This window comes from Helianthus annuus, chromosome 12 (assembly GCF_002127325.2).
Source record: "Helianthus annuus cultivar XRQ/B chromosome 12, HanXRQr2.0-SUNRISE, whole genome shotgun sequence".
Classification (NCBI taxonomy): domain Eukaryota; kingdom Viridiplantae; phylum Streptophyta; class Magnoliopsida; order Asterales; family Asteraceae; genus Helianthus; species Helianthus annuus.
The window spans coordinates 40,617,664-40,634,579 of record NC_035444.2 but is presented as its reverse complement, the minus strand read 5'-3'; the positions used below and the strand labels follow the sequence as shown (position 1 = coordinate 40,634,579).

General features: G+C 34.1%; 2 protein-coding genes across 2 annotated transcripts; one reads left to right on the top strand and one right to left on the bottom strand.

Annotated features, from left to right (window-relative positions):
* The first annotated feature begins 2,836 nt into the window (after positions 1-2,836).
* On the top strand, positions 2,837-9,862 carry LOC110869096 (serine/threonine protein phosphatase 2A regulatory subunit B''beta). The gene is made up of 13 exons (XM_022118390.2): positions 2,837-3,488; positions 4,582-4,827; positions 4,918-5,023; positions 5,743-5,842; positions 5,922-6,027; positions 6,773-6,863; positions 7,030-7,171; positions 7,597-7,744; positions 7,844-7,953; positions 8,614-8,770; positions 8,857-8,982; positions 9,064-9,231; positions 9,459-9,862. The coding sequence occupies exons 1-12, from the start codon at positions 3,339-3,341 to the stop codon at positions 9,202-9,204; spliced, it is 1,623 nt and encodes a 540-aa protein (XP_021974082.1). The 5' UTR covers positions 2,837-3,338; the 3' UTR covers positions 9,205-9,231; positions 9,459-9,862.
* A 1,082-nt stretch (positions 9,863-10,944) lies between these two features.
* LOC110869094 (putative H/ACA ribonucleoprotein complex subunit 1-like protein 1) lies at positions 10,945-12,555 on the bottom strand. The gene is made up of 4 exons (XM_022118389.2): positions 12,327-12,555; positions 12,099-12,247; positions 11,901-12,016; positions 10,945-11,285 (listed from the first exon to the last, which is right to left on the bottom strand). Exons 1-4 carry the CDS (start codon positions 12,478-12,480, stop codon positions 11,105-11,107), a joined length of 600 nt encoding a protein of 199 aa, XP_021974081.1. The 5' UTR covers positions 12,481-12,555; the 3' UTR covers positions 10,945-11,104.
* Between the last annotated feature and the right edge of the window lie 4,361 nt (positions 12,556-16,916).

Below are 16,916 nucleotides of genomic sequence, written 5' to 3'. Positions count from 1 at the left end.
TCAATTAATATTTAACGATTTAGTTTTTTTAACTTATTGTACCCATTACTTGTTTGTTTTATTTTTTTTTACTTTGCTTATATATATTTTTTACATTTACTAAAGGTTTCTTAAAAACGATATGTGCCTACAAGGTTCACAACTGAAAAGATTAAAAATGAAAATGATATAGAAAAAAAAAAGGTTAAAATGAAAATAATACATGAAGAAATATATATGATTTAATAAAAGGACTAAATGTAAAGAAATATTATATAAACATTCACACTAAACGTATCTAAACCTAAGTAATACATAATTTCAGTTATATCTTATCTCAAAATATTATATTATATTATAATTTCTAAATCTTATTACTAACTGTTTAATATTTGTTTATTCAACTCGTGTCCCATGTGATACAAGTGTTTGTAACCTAATAATTATATATATATATATATATATATAATATTTACTAGCTGCACAGGGCCCAGAAGAGCTCTCAAATTCTCAGGGATGACCATATGTAAAAGAAAAAAATTAAAAGGCTCAATTTTACTAGCTACACAGGGAAGAGGGGCTCGATTTCTTAGGAACGGGTCTATGTAAAAAAAATTTGGATACCCCTGAATTTTTCTTCTAGTTCCGCTACTGGTTGTAAGCGTAGTTTAGGTTGTTTGTATATTGATTTTTTTAAAATAGTCCAGATTAATGGTTATGGCAATTCTATTTGACAAAGGTGACAAAATAAAACAAGAGTTGCGTAGTAATGTTGAGTTGTTGACAAAAAGATAAGGTTGGGTTAAAAGACCCATAAGATATCTAGTTTATATATATATATTTTTTTTTTGAAAAGGGCGGGAATTTTATATAAACTCAAGCAAGATGCTCAAGAAACAGTACAATGAAAAAGAAATGATACGAAACATACATCATTAAAAGTAGTAACAAAAGTAAACAAGGACTAGAAACTGAAGCTCCTCCATTTCTCCCATGTAATCTCCTGAAGCCCCGCACGGTTTTTGATCCACATGTACGAGTTTGCCTTTATGTTTCCAATCAGATTTGTGATGTTAGGAGGTTTATTCTTAAAGATGTATTCATTTCTCATTATCCATAGATTTCAACATGTAGCCGCCACAACCACGTAGACCGCCCTTTTGATTTTCTTTTGCCAACTGTGAGAGTCAACGGTTTCCAATAGTTGGACCACACTTAGGATGTACCCCGGAATAGGGAAGTTCACCCATTGAAAGATTAGAGACCACACCAGTTGAGCCGTTTCACATGTCATGAGAAGATGGTTGACTGATTCCACCGCATTGTTACAGAGGACACATTGCAAGGAAGATAAATTAATTCTTCGGATTTGAAGTGCTTCTTTTGTAGCAATCCGGTCAAGAACTACCCGCTAAAGAAAACAGTTGATCTTTTTTGGAATCCAATGAAGCCATTTGAGAACCTTCGTTTCGTTTAGAACATTGATATGATCTAGTTTATATACCTTCTATAATAAAAATATAAAAATATTACCAAAATAGATTGTTGTAATAATAATATATTTTTATACAAATTATTTACTATAAATTTCCTTGAAAATGTTTAAGATTAATGTAATCTTTTTTTAAAACCGATACAACTGATTTATAATTTAGTTGTACTGGCACATTTCTTGAGATACTTTAAATGAGCCATCCAAATAAAAATTGGTAACTATCAACAGGACATTCACTTTTGAGCTAAGTTTATACAAAATAGGAGTGTATTTAAAGGTTAAATGTTTGCATCACATGCACGACATAGAAGATGAAATTATGGCAATGTGATAGGCCCTTATACCACAATTAGACCTTTAAATCATATGGTCCTCAATTATTCATGAGTATCTAGGTATGGTACATGTTACTTATTTGGTTAAAGCAAATTGTTTCACATGCACCACAAATGAAAAGATGTAGATGCTTACACACGTGCAAAACATAATATAAGCAATTAGGTTCTTGTTTATCTTTATCATTCGGTTTGATATCATGGTTATTTCAAAAGAACCAATCTAGACAATATGTATGTGTGGGTTTGATATGATGATTATTTCAAAAGAACCAATCTAGACAATATGTATGTGTGAGCGACAATATGTTCAACTTTATTATTCGGTTTGATATCGTGGGTTTTGGTAATCCCATCTCACAGCCAGTTAAAAAAGCTCTGGATCCACACTCGTTGAGCACCCATTACTCATTACCACCTACGCTTTTAAGTTACATTCTCAATTTCTCATTACATCGGATCCTAAACTCACATTAAAATCGGTTTGAAATATAAAATACTCAACCACAGTAGTACACTTCTGACAATTCTTCCATTTCAACTATTTCAATATTTTAAAAAACTTCAACATACCATTTATTATATTTTTAAATAATATAATATATTGACATATTCGGTTTCAATCCAAATCAACAACTTCATGTAATCATGCAAATATCACCTAACATACTGGTCTCAAGCACACAATTTACAAGGAAAAAAGTCTATTCCCATGCCCATATATCCGTCCAAACTTTTCGAGCTTCAAGTTTTCCTATCAGAGTTCTATTATTTTTTCCATCTATATTACTTCCACTCACATTCAAGTCCGAAATTCACGATTATTACTTTTATTTAGTTTTGCCCCAATTTCTTAACTTTTGATGGTAGTTATTTAGAAGGTGTTCATATAATAATCGAGTAACTTATAAGTCTTTTACACAAAAAGAAATATTAATATATAAGAAACTCAAAAAAAAAAAAAAAAAAAAAAAGTAAAAATCACACACACAACAAAACCAATTCAATCATGGTCACCTTTTACACTCCCAAAATCAAAATCTTGAAAAATCTAGGGTAAGACTAAAGTACCAAACACCGGTCATAGGATGATGATGTTTGAAACAAAGTCTCGGTTTTTATGAATCTTGGTTCCGCACCTTCTTCTTCATCACCCCCCACTTCAGGTGCTTATCACACATACCCATTTTTATATATAATATACACACACATATACACACATACTCTCTCTCTCTCTCTCTCATGCAAAGAATCTTGCATACTCCAAATCATTCCACCGATCTTTCGTAACACAATTCAAACAACAACATCAACCCCAATTCAAGATTTCAACGATCTGTCACCTCTACCTCCATAAAGTTCCAATTTTTATCACACCCAATGCGATAAAAGGGATAATTATTGATTGATGTGAAGAGGGTTTCTTTTGTTTTCTGCTAGGGTTAAGTGATCTATGTGGGTTTTCCAATTTGAGATCTGGATGAAAGATTCTGAATTTTGGGGTTGATAAAGAGATTGATTTGGGAAATATGGATATGGATTATAATGGGGATTCGGGTTTTCTTGACCCGGAATTGTTGCAGCTGAATGAAGTCTCTCCTTTGGCTATTAAGTCAAATCCTTATGTTGCTGAGAAGTTGTTTGAGCAATGGCTTTCGCTTCCTGAAACCACTCTTTTGGTAATTATCTTGTTTTTGTTTTACTTTTGTTGTTGTTTGTTAGTTGTTAGTTGTTAGTTGTTGTTATGTTGGGTTCCTGGGATATGTAGGTAGGAGAAGATGGTAAAGTGGTGGTTGTTAAAGTTTGAATCTCGATACCCTTATTTGGTTTCTTGGAGAACAATCTACTTTTATGCGAAAATGGTGTAAGTGAGTTGAGTAGAAGATGATAAGGTTATAAACAAACAAATGAACTAAAATGTAAAATGACATGAATTTAATTTAATTTAATCCGGGAACGCTAGGAAAGCGACATCCAAATAGTTGGTATAAATTTGTTTGGATTTGTGTTCACTTACTTCTTACTATTAATGGTGGAATGATGAGGATCTTACACACCAAGTCACTTAACAATGGGTGGTTTTTATTGCCGAAAATCCGATTACACTTTCATTATCGAACGCCATATGTAGTTCTATACCTTTTTCGTTATATAGGGTTGCCAAGAAATTGTAGTGTGATAGAAAAACCTTTTGTGGGTCCTATTTTAAAGGATTGTCACATGTGTTGTACACTTGTAGCTAAGAGTATTAGACTAGCTGTCATATGAAATGATTTTGTTTCGGACCTTCGGTCATCTCACTATATAAGGGCACCATGTGACATCCAACTTGGAGACATAATTTAGTGACAATTTTTTTTATTGTTTAACTCATTACATAGTAATGGAATTATACTATTATAGTATGATGTTGTATGAACATTTCTTTGTATTGTTGACTTTGTTGCTTAGAAATGTACGAATAGCCGGTTATTGCAGTATGAAGACATAGGATAAGAATTTGCTATATGCCATAGATGGTTGTTGCTAAAATAGTAACTTTTGCTATAAAAGATTTTTCTTCCTCATCATCACTTTATCGATCTGAGAGTTTGCGTTTTTATGCAGTTATGTGTGTGTGTATATATATGTTGTTGAAAGACGGCAGTACACACACACACACACTTGAACTATATGTATGCTTTTATTACGAGCCATCTATATAGGCAATCGCGCTGTATTAGTATTAATATCACTGTCAAATTATTTATGGTATTTTCCGTCTGGAAATAGGTGAAATCTTTGTTTAACAATGTTAAAGCGGGCATTCCGTTAAACGTATCTGGATCAGTTTCCAGCCCAAAAGCGTCTTCCGGGAGTCCAGTACCTTCCATGTTTCCAGCCGGAAGCGCGCCTCCACTTTCACCGAGAAGTTCATCATCCGGTTCTCCTCGTATCACAAAACAGAGGGCGGGCCCATCTGTACTAGGTTCTCCGTTAAGAGTAATAAGCGAACCAGTCAAAGAGTTAATACCTCAGGTCTAGTTTCAAAGTTTCAAACCAATGATTTTGTTTTTCCGTCGTAAGTATCGAGTTATTGTTTAACCGAAGCATGTTCGTTTATTGCAGTTTTACTTTCAAAATGGCCGTCCACCCCCTAATGACTTAAAAGAACAGTGCTTGTTTAGATGTAATCAGTTTTTTTACGGTCATGCTGACGGACTACAATTGCACGGTGAGACATACGTTTCAGCTTTTTGATAGAGTATGAATGGTCACGGTTAGGCCTCTAAATGAATCGGATGTTCATGAACTGTCCGTGAACTTGTTCGGCGGGAAGCTCGTTTATGTTTGTTTATTAAATAAACGAACAAACATGAACTAAGTTACTTGTTCATTTAATTAAATGAACGAACATGAACGCACCTGTTGTTCGTGAACGTCCGTTTATGTTCGTTAATATTTTAATTTTAATAAATACATATGGAGCTATTTTTATATAAATATAAACATAAAGGAGGTTCTTTAACTACTTACGTATATATAACTAATTGATAATTGAGATTTTCAGTAATAAAAATGGGCTTTCCAATATAAGTTATCGTAATTAATCAATAATTTAAATTAAAAATGCTACTTCACGTCTGTTTATGTTTGGTCATTTATGTTCATTTGTGTTGGTTTATGTTCGATAAGTTATGTTTGTTCGTTTATGTTCATTTACGTTCATAAACTGTCCTTTAAGGTTTTAAACGAACGAACACAAACATGCCTATTGTCTTAATGAACGAACACGAACAAAAAAATATGTTCGATTATATGTCCGCGTTCGCGTTCGGTTAAAGTTAAATGAACGAACATGAACTTGCCTCTGTTCGTGTTCGTTCGGTTCGTTTACAGGCCTAGTCACCGTGAAGTTTAACTGACCGAGTTAATTGTGATTCATATATGTAGAGTTCAAACCACTTACAAAGGAAATTTGCAAACTGCCGTCTTTTTTCTCCACCGCTCTTTTTAAAAAGATTGATGTTGCTGGCACTGGCGTAGTGACCAGGTATTTTTGTATAGTTGTTTTTCGAATTAAAAAAAAAAGAAGTTTTTTTTTTTAATTAAGTGAAGTTTCTTATTTGCAGGGATGCATTTGTTGATTATTGGGTCAACGGTAACATGTTGATAAAAGATGTTGCAACCCAGATATATACAATATTGAAGCAGCCTCACTTGAAATATTTAACTCAGGTATTTGACTATTTTCATTTCAGTCCAAATTAAACATGTTTTTTGATATAATTTATAAAGAGCTTACCTGTTGATAGTACCTATAACATTGATCATAATATAAGGGTGAGTAGAAAACCGAAAAAAAACCAATTTAACTGAACCGCACAAAAAACCGAACCGAATAACCCCAAAAATAATTTTTTTAATGTTTGTTATATATTGATTTATGAATTATTAATTTTATTAATAAGAACATTAAAATGTTTATTTATGTTTGAATTGATTTATCCATTGCCTACAAGAAATAACAAAACTTAACATAAAAATTAAATGATTTTCAAATTAAGTATTATACAAGAAATCGTCTTAATAAAAATTTTGGAGAAACATAAAAATAGATTAGAAGGTTAGGGATTATGTGAATAATATTTATTTAAAAGGTTAAATATATTTACATAAGTGTAAACATATAAGAAAGAAGTCAAGAACCTTAAATCTTGGATTATACTTTTTTCGAATATTACGTAATTTTGTTCCAAAAACCGAAACGCCGAACCGTTGCTAAAACCAAAAAACTGAAACCGAATGGTTTTCAAGAACCGAAAACCAAACATTTCGGATTTTGGTTTTAACATAAAAGTGAACCGAAGCGCACACACCCCTAATAGTGTCAATTTTTATTAATAAGATTCTGTTTTGACCACAAAAGTCAAATATAATATTTACCATCAAATAAAATTTTTCTGTGTCATTTTTGCAATAGGAGGATTTAAAACCGATACTACGGGAACTATTGGCTACTCATCCAGGTTTGGAGTTCTTACAGAGCACACCCGAATTTCAGGAGAGATATGGTATGTTTGGTTTATTTATTTTTATTTATTTATATTTTCTAAATTTTGATTTAGTCTTCGTGAAAGCTTATGCAACTCATGATTATGTTGTCATTTTCTCAGATATTTCCTCGTATATTTTTCTTTATATGTTTTTTCGTAAATTTACGTCTGTTGTGATGGACAGCTGAAACGGTGATATACAGAATATTTTTCTACATGAATAGAACGGGTGATGCGCGTCTTACCCTACGGGAACTGAAACGCGGAAATTTAATCGCTGCGATGCAGCACGCTGATGAAGAAGAGGACATAAACAAAGTTCTAAAGTAATAATTCTTACTTTTTACAACTGCTGTACACTTGGTTTTTATTTTTAATTGTAAAGTACATGGATGGTCCCTGTGTTTTACCAAAATTTTGGATTTGGTCCCTAGCTTTCCGAAAGTACACGAATCGTCCCTGTGGTTTGCACTTTGTAATGTATTTGGTCCCTAGCCAACAAATCTACAGGTTTTAGCATGTCTAAGTTAGGGACTAAAGGAGTAGCAAAGTGAAAACCACAGGGACCATCTATGTACTTTTGAAAAAACAGTTGAGGACTAAATGCGTTACAAAGTGCAAACCACATGGACCATCTGTGTATTTTTGAAAAGCCAGGGACCAAATCCATGGTAAACCAGAGGGACCATCTGTGTACTTTACTCTATTTTGAAATTTGTAATTATATATATTATATTCTTTTTCTTTACAGATATTTCTCGTATGAGCACTTCTATGTAATTTATTGCAAGTTTTGGGAGCTGGACACGGATCACGATTTCTTGATCGATAAAGAGAACCTTATACGATACGGTAATCATGCACTGACGTACAGAATCGTTGACAGAATATTTTCACAGGTTTGCAATAACTAATATCACCGGATTTTGGTTTAGAAAGAGAGTGTTTTTCGTTTGTTTAAAGTTCGAGTTCTTCGCTTTTTGTTTTCCGTGGATTAGGTACCACGAAAATTTACCAGTAATGTCGATGGGAAAATGGGATATGAAGATTTCGTTTATTTCATTTTGTCGGAAGAGGATAAATCATCGGAGCCTAGTTTGGAGTATTGGTATGTTTGATTTGACACACAGATTGATAATTTGATATAAGAGTGATAAAACGGCCTAGTCGGGTCATGAGCTGAAACGGGCTTTTAAGAAGTATCAATTTGGTTCGGGTCAAAACGGGTAATGACCAAAATGGGCTCGGGTTGAAATAGGGCGTCTTCATCGTCGTTAAACCCCAGTTATTCTTTCTTTTTTCCAGGTGGAGTGAAATGCCATTTTCTTCCCTAAGGTTTAGCCAGTTTTGCGACTTTCGTCCAAAGGTGTGTTTTTCTGCATCTGGATCCAAAAGGTTTGAAATCTTGCCATTTTCATCCGGCTCTTTAATTCCATTCATTTTTCTTCGTTAAGTCAGGGGTATTTTTACCTTTTTGTTAACCTAAGGGGCAATTCGGTCATTTTCACTTTATGTACAAGCATTTAGCATAATGTACAAGTCCGAATTGCTCTTTAAGTTAACAAAAAAGACAAAAATACCCCTGACTTAACGAAGTTAACGAGCCGGATGAAAATGACAAGATTTCAAACCTTTTGGATCCAGATGCGGGAAAACAAACCTTTGAACGGAAGTCGCAAAACTGGCCAAACTTCAGGGGACGAAAATGGCATTTTACTCTTCCCGGTGTCTGTATTTTTTAAAAATAACTTTCGTAATGTATTTTCAGGTTCAAATGTATAGATTTGGATGGAAACGGTGTGATTACAAGAAATGAGATGCAATTCTTTTACGAAGAACAGTTGCATCGGATGGAATGTATGGCCCAAGAGCCCGTTCTTTTTGAGGACATATTGTGTCAGATTGTTGACATGATTGGACCAAAGGTTATTATTTCATTTTCATTTTTAACTTTTCTTTGCGTTATATCATATATTAATATGTTTTTTTTTTCGCATTTTGTTGATTGCAGGATGAGGGGTATTTTACCCTGCATGACTTGAAAGGAAGCAAACTTGCTGGAAGCGTTTTCAATATCCTTTTCAACCTTAATAAATTTATGGCCTTTGAAACTCGCGATCCGTTTCTCATACGTCAGGTACATAACTACATACGTGATCACTAATTGTTGGATTATTTATTTATTTTGACAAATTGTATCAACATTTTTATAATACAGGAGCGTGAGAATCCAACGTTAACAGAGTGGGACCGGTTTGCTCATCGAGAGTACATCAGGCTGTCAATGGAGGAAGATGCCGAAGATGCCTCTAATGGTAGTGCAGATGTGTGGGATGAATCTCTTGAGGCACCGTTTTGAGTTATCATCGGGAAGCGGGTCATTAAGGTATATGTTTTTTTTTTTTTTTTTTTTTTTTTTTTTTTTTTTTTTTAAATCATGTATTTCTTCTCGGGATAGTATATGCATAGTTTTTGCTGTAGGGTCATGTCGTACCAATGGAATGTTTTCGAACTGCGCCGCCGCACGTTTATATGATAACGTTACATCATAATAACCTTGGTCGACTCATTCATATCAAAACTGTGACGAGTGTATCTACTTTTGGATGGCAGGTGAAAATGAAGAATTCTTTAATTTTAGTCACGTGAGCAACCGAAGAATGTGAAGTTTTTTGTGGATTTAGCGACTAAGTATGCTAAACCCGTTGGTACACGCAGAAAGTAAGTTTGATTTTGAAAACGGGCTTTGAAGTTGCAGTTGCAGGCTCAATGGAAAAAAGTTACTCAGGTACCATATATGGAAGCATTAGTGTTTTTGGCAACTTAACTTATTATTAGCATTTTCTTTTTAAATAGTTGTTCCGTTTCGATCAATATATGCTGGTGTCTTTTTTTTTTTTTTTTAAATTTAATTTACAATCTGTGCATCAAACGTTAATGGGAATAGTCTGGTCTTGGTCTAGTAGCTCAACTTTCAATATTTATTTTCTTATCTTTGAGACAGTTGCTTTCTGGTACACACTTGCACTTTAATTTTTATTATTTAATATCTTAGTTTATGTACAAAAGTATTGGCATATCCTAGAGTGTTAATATTTGGAATTTGATACTTTGATTTTAACATTTATTTTGACTACACATTTCTTAAACTGGAATTAGTTATCCCTAAACTCTTCATCAACTCCTCATCTGTAGACTCTATTTAGGGTATGTTTGGCAAAAGTAGCTGGTGGCTAGTGGCTGATGGCTGGAAGTTGCTAGCTGGTAGCTCGTAGCTGTAGTTTTTTAGATATATTTGGTATTTGACAGATTAGCAGATTAGCTAGAGCTTTTAATAAAATATATAAAATGACCGAAATGAACATAACTAAAAATTTAAAAAGTTTGTGCATTAAAAAGTTCATTATCTTTAGAGATTAAAACAGTCATTTTTTCCCTAAAAGCTTGTAGCTCCTTTTAAACCCTACTAGTAGGAGCGATCAACCAAAAGCTTCAAGCTCCTAACCTAAAAGCTTCAAGCTAATTCAACCAAACAAAACTTTTTATTGAGTAGAAACTTTTTCTTAAAAGTTAAAAGTTAGAAGCTAGTAAAAACCCTTAAAAACTCCATGCCAAACATATCCTTATTACTTCAAATCATTTCTATAGCCTCTATATATAAATTTAACCGTGTTAATTGCGAATGACAAATAATGAGGAAAAAACAATTATCAAGACACTAATTACCAAAAAGAAATCATTCAAATTGAAGTCAATAGTTGTTCAAATTGGTACGAATTCATTATGTGCAACTCATATTTGCATATGAATGTGTAACTCAAAGACAGCATTATTTTGGGTGTCTTGGCTATTTATTACTTCAAACATTCACTTTTCATCTATGGCGAGACGTCTGAAGGGTGAGGTGAACAAGAGAGAAGAGAGCCACTTGCAGACATTTGCGAGAAGAGAGGGAAGCGGCCATCCGTGCAAAAGGGCTCGCTCATGGGTTAGTAGGAGATGCCTGTAGAAGAGAGCCAAATTTACACAAAGTGCCGACTTAGAGATGCCTGTCATGAAATATGAAATAAACCAACTACTTGCTTAATGACCTTGAAAATTTTCTAACAAGTTTGACAGAGCATGTCAACGACGATATTCTCTCATTAAAGTCATCCAAACACAAACTTAAACGTCACAACATAAGCCAAATGTGAAACATGAATCAAACCTACAAAAGGATTAGTTCACTAGATAAACCATACAAAAAACACCTTGTCCTATGATCTCCCTCGGCCCCTACCAAACCCACCGCCACGCCCACCACCACCACCACGAAAACCACCACCTCTGCCACCTCTCGGTGCACCTCTACCACGGAAAGAACCTCCACCACGCCCACCACCTCTACCACCTCCTCTTCCACCCCCACGTCCGCCACCTCTTCCACCAGCTGCTCCCCTATAAAATTAAAGTTCAAACAAGAAAACCAAATCAAAATGGCATTAACATACACCAAAACATATGATTTGCAGGGGTGTATGATCATTCATCAAATTCAAGAAACCAAATTCTTGATCGTAGGTCAATAAGCATTCAAAGAATCACATAATGCGATCCCTCATTAGCTTTGCACTTACAGTATTTTAATGCCTAAAATAAGATCAAGATAAAGCCTAAGGGTGTTCGAAAACTATGGAAACCAACCAAACCAAACCAAACCAACGCAAGTCGGTCAGTTTGGCTCGTCAAAAATCCCAATGGACGATCAGTCCAGTTTGATACTTGGGAACTGGACGTGTAGACTAAACACAATGTTTAACCTTTCATTATTCATATAAGCTTTTATTTTTTTTAATTTTGAAACATATGGTCATGTATGTGCATATATTATGATCATAATCCTCTTTTTATCACTTTAAAGCAAGTGTTCAAACCGCGAAACCAGTAAAACCGCCAGATGTTTAGTAGTCAACCATTCAGTCTAGATTTTTTGTCAAAACCGACTGACAGTAAACACCCCTAGATGCAACAAAATCAAGATCACAACCAACAAACCAAACAAACAAGACATACTTAGGCTGCGGAAGAAACCGGGCCAGAGGCAAAAGCTTCGCCGGATCAATATAAAACTTATCACCAGCCGCATACGAAGCCGCTATAATCCCTTCCAACATTTTAACCGAAAAGAACTACAAAATTCCAACAGCAAACACATCAGCACAAAACCCTGATTCATAAAATCACACCACAAAACAAACAAAATATACTCACAGATTCATTAATTGGACCAAATATCTCATCAACTTTACCAATCTGAGTCTTATTCTGAAGATAAATCGGAGCATTAAAGTACGGTATCTTCTCATTAGTGAGCTTCGTAACCGCATCTCCCTCACACGCATGAACAAAAGATGAAACCTCTGCATAATTAGCAATCAAGTTGTGTTTGAATGTGTAAATTAGGGTTATGGTACGCATGAACAAATGATGAATACGAACCTACGACTTGCTCCGGTGGACCTTCGTTGAACCGGTCGCCGCCGAAGCGGCCACCTCCGCCGCGTCCGCCACGGCCTCCGCCGTCCCTGCCGCCCCTGAAACCGCCGCCTCCGCGACCTCTGCTACCGAATCCGCCGCCTCTTGGTGGTCGCATTTTGGTTGGAGGAAACTAGGGTTTTGTGAAGGTTTTAGAAGCGTGACCTTTTTTTGCCCTTTGCACATTTGCCTCTTTAAACACTTTTGCAATGTTTGTTTAATTATGTTTGGTATTTGGCTAAGCTTATTTAATTATTTAAGTTAAAAAGGACTTTTGAAAAAATGACTTATTGATTTATGATTTTTTGAAAATTAGTTTTTAAAAAAAAGTGTTTGGATTAGTTTATGGGGTGGGAAAAGCCAATAAGTCAATAAGTTGTTTTTTAAAAAAGTATTTGGCTTAACTTATTGATGTAAGATGACTAAAAACTAATAAGTCAATAAGTTAGTTAAAAAGTCACAACATTCTAACTTTTCAAAAATGACTTTTTGATGACTTTTTCTCCTTCTCAAAAAGTCATTTTAAAAAGGACTTTTGCATTTGCCAAACACTAAAACTCCTTATTGGCTTTTTGATTAAGCCAATAAGTCAATAAGTTGGTTGGAAAAGCTTAGTCAAACATGCTCTTATTTTTTGAGTTATTGGACTCAACTTGCCTTCTAATAATCCCGTCATTGGCCATTCACAGTTCAACTTTTAAATATTCACCCTTCCAGTTTAATATTTCGTCTATTTTTCTTCCATCGGTCCCTCGTTAAAAGCCTTAACGAAGTTAAGTTTTCTTCTGAATTACAAATAGATGTTTCAGGGCTTTTGAAAAGAACGAGGATACGAGTCGATTGATGTAAAACTTACCTCGAAATGGTGCTCCAAATGACGAAAATGGTGTTTCAATTCGGGTGTTTGAATTTCCAATTAACAAAAATCAAGTTGTTTGGAGCATCAAATCGAGGTAAATTTTACATCAATCGACTCGTATCGTCATTCTGATCAAAAGCTCTAAAACATCTTTTTGTAATTCAGAAAAAAACTTAACCTCAAGTTTTTCTATGGCGGACCAATAGAAGAAAAATATGTGAAAGGTTGGACTGTCAGGGGGAATATTTCAAAGTGAGACTGCCAATGACCAATAACGGCTACTAGGGATTATTATAGTTCAATTTCCCTAATCATTTGTGAGATATTGTTTGGATATTTTTAGAGAGTTTAAAATTTTGATAAATGTATTGTTTTCTTTTATTTTATTATAGAAAACATAATAAAGAATTTTATCATGTTATGTAATTTAATATGGTTATAACTCATATAACATTCATCAATAACACCGGTTATATATTCGGGGAGTAAATTGCCATTTTAGTCACTGAGGTTTGTTCTAAATTGTCATTTTAGTGTAAATAGTTTTTTTCTTCTCTGGGTCCCAGACTTTTCTATTTTCTTGCCATTTTGATCACATTGTTTAACTCAGTCTAAAAATCTGGTTATAACCAGGGGTATTTTTTGCATAACTTTTGTGTAGTGATAACCAGGGGTAGTTTACAACATAATTTATAAACCCCATAACAATTTCATGCCAAAAATACCCCTGATTATAACCTAGTTTTTAGACTAAGTTAGGCAATGTGATCAAAATGACAAGAAAAAGGAAAAGTCAGTGATCCAGAAGAGAAAAAAAAACTATTTTGACTAAAATGACAATTTGGACAAAAACTCAGGGACTAAAATGACAATTTACTCTATATCCGGGTAACAAAAGGTGGTGTGGATTTTTTAATATGACATAAACTAAAAATGAAATCATGTGTTCAGATGTAGTCCTGTCTGTTATATTTTCAGGTCAAATTTACGAACACATTCTCTTAAACGAGTTTGGATCAACCTGGCGGTTTCATAGTTGATTGTTTAACCTATTTGTATTATAAAAGCTTTTCTAAATGTGTTTTTATACCACAACATAACATTGTTTCAGTATTTTGTCACAAAAAATAAAAGTTAAAAAAGAAATAGAAATCGAGTTTTATAGTTAAATATTTTTTACAAAAAATTTATATTTAAATGTATAATAAATAAAGTCGGGTTATGGGTCGTGTTTATGTCAATCTATTAACTAGTTTGTCATCTTCAGATTCATGTGTATGAAATTGATCGGGCTTATGCCTAGCTCTACCGAAAAATAGATCTCATTTAACATCCTAAGACTCGTAATGGTTGGGTATATAGAAACACTTAACATATTTTAGATCTTTTGTTATATGTCCTTGGACGACTCTGGACCGATGTGCAAGAGGAAGGAACGGGTGGGGAGGATCTCTGGAGAAGAGAGGGAAGGTAAAATATGTGAGGACAGGTAGGAAATGTGAAATGGGAGGAGTGAGGTCGTGTACGAATATATATATATATATATATATATATATATATATATATATATATATATATATATATAGATATATGTGTGTGTGTGTGCGCGCGTATGTTTTTTTGAACGGCGAAACTTATATATATATATATATATATATATAGAAAGGGCAAAAAATGGGCCAGCGCTGAGACCTGGTTACATGATTATGTCCCGAACATTGAAATCACACCACCTATCCCAATCTAGATTACAAAATTTTGTTCTACACCTTATCCATAAAAAGGAGTTCTCTTTGATTTGTTCCACCGTTCTTGTAATGGTGATCGATTTGTTGTTGAAAATCTTCTCGTTCCTTATTTTCCAAATCTCCCACATGGTCGTCATGACGACTGCCCCTACGATTTTTTCCATACCTTCGATCCTTTTGCTTCTTTCACCACATTGAGCATACCATGAATGGACAGTCCGTCTTCAGGGAATGAGACTTTTAACCATTTGCATATTTGCCACCAAATGATCCTCGAAAACAAACATCGAACGATCATGTGATTCTCGTCTTCTTCCACTATGCCGCACCTGCTGCAAGTTTGGTCTATACCTGGTACTCCCCGACTCATCAATGCCCGTTTTGTAGGTATTTTATCTAATTAAATTACTTTAGTTATCATTTATCTAATTATAATCACCGACTTAAATACCCCTATTAATTAATTGGTAATTATTTGATAGACGTAATTTCCCTTACTATCTAAAATAGGGTTCCTCTTTAATGTATATATAGAGATCATTAAAGAGGAATTAAAATCTAATCACAAATCACCAACTCACATACAATTTTCATCCCTTCTCTCTCTCTAGAATTCGTGGGTTCCATAACCTACCTTAACCATCATAATTGTACGCCATAAAAAGGAACTCGATCAGCATCAACATGTCTACTTTCTGAATTATTAGGTACAGATGATTTATATTCTTGTTTCTATTAGTTGATGAAGAGTTAATTAACATGTTGTGTCATGGTAGATATTGATTAATCAATTCTTTTTCGTTTTTTCATTTTTTCATTTATGTAGCAGATGACAAGTGCTTATTCAACTGAAGTCTCGGTTCGAAAGTACAATTCTAATGAAGTTTATTAGTCCATATGTAGTCATAAAGTCCTTTGTGGGGCGTTATGTGATAAATGGCGAAACGCGTAAGGCTTTATGAGGCTTTATGTAACTTGAATGTCTAGTGGGGATATATATGTATGTATATATATATGTGTGTGTGTGTGTGTGAGTGGGGAAGAATGGGCAACGCCGTGAAAATTTTCATGAGGAGGAGAGATTTTCAGCACATGACGCCCCCCCAGTGGCGGAGCTTGACCAAAAGTTTCGAGGGGGCGTAAAGTGATGGGACCCAAAAAGATTTTCCTATCGTTATGTTTCGGGTCGGATCGGCTATTCCATTCAGGTCAGGTCAAATAATAATAGTTTCAAATAAAACTAAAAAATTCATTCATTCAAAGGACCTGTTCTTGCACATAGAAAAACTAAATATTGTATAACAAAAAAAAAGACCTATATATATATATATATAATGATACGAGATAAATGGAACATAGACGAAAAATTACAACTCAGCCCGACGACCTTTAAGATTTTTGAATTCATCAAATAGGTCTTCCGAATCAAACTTATCAGCAATTTCTTTTTCTATGTAAATCATGAAGATATTTGTGAGATATTAATTTTATTGTGTGGTCGGTAATTAAGGGTTAAACAAATAAAATAAGAGTTAAAATATATTTACCAAACTACCCATTATTTAGGAAAAATAATTGGGGGGCAATCCTATATAATTTTAAAATTTTCGGACGAAAAATCGGGTCATATACACTTCTAACCGAAACATTGGGGTAGGCGGGTGCACCCCCGAGCACCCATTATCCTTCGCCACTGGCCCCCCCGTAATGGTGTTCAGGGACGTCATGAGACGGTATACTTAAGCTTGGTGTGATGTAGCACTGCACTACAGGTGGGCTTATAGTAGATATATATTATATTTGTAGAATAAAGAAAATTAACACATAGCATATTTTTTTCGAAGGACACAACTAAGAGAGGTAACTAAAATTTATCAAAGGTTAAAAAATTCCATTCATCTTCACTTAAGAAAAGAAAAAAAAAAGTTTTAAGGCAAGTCACTAGTT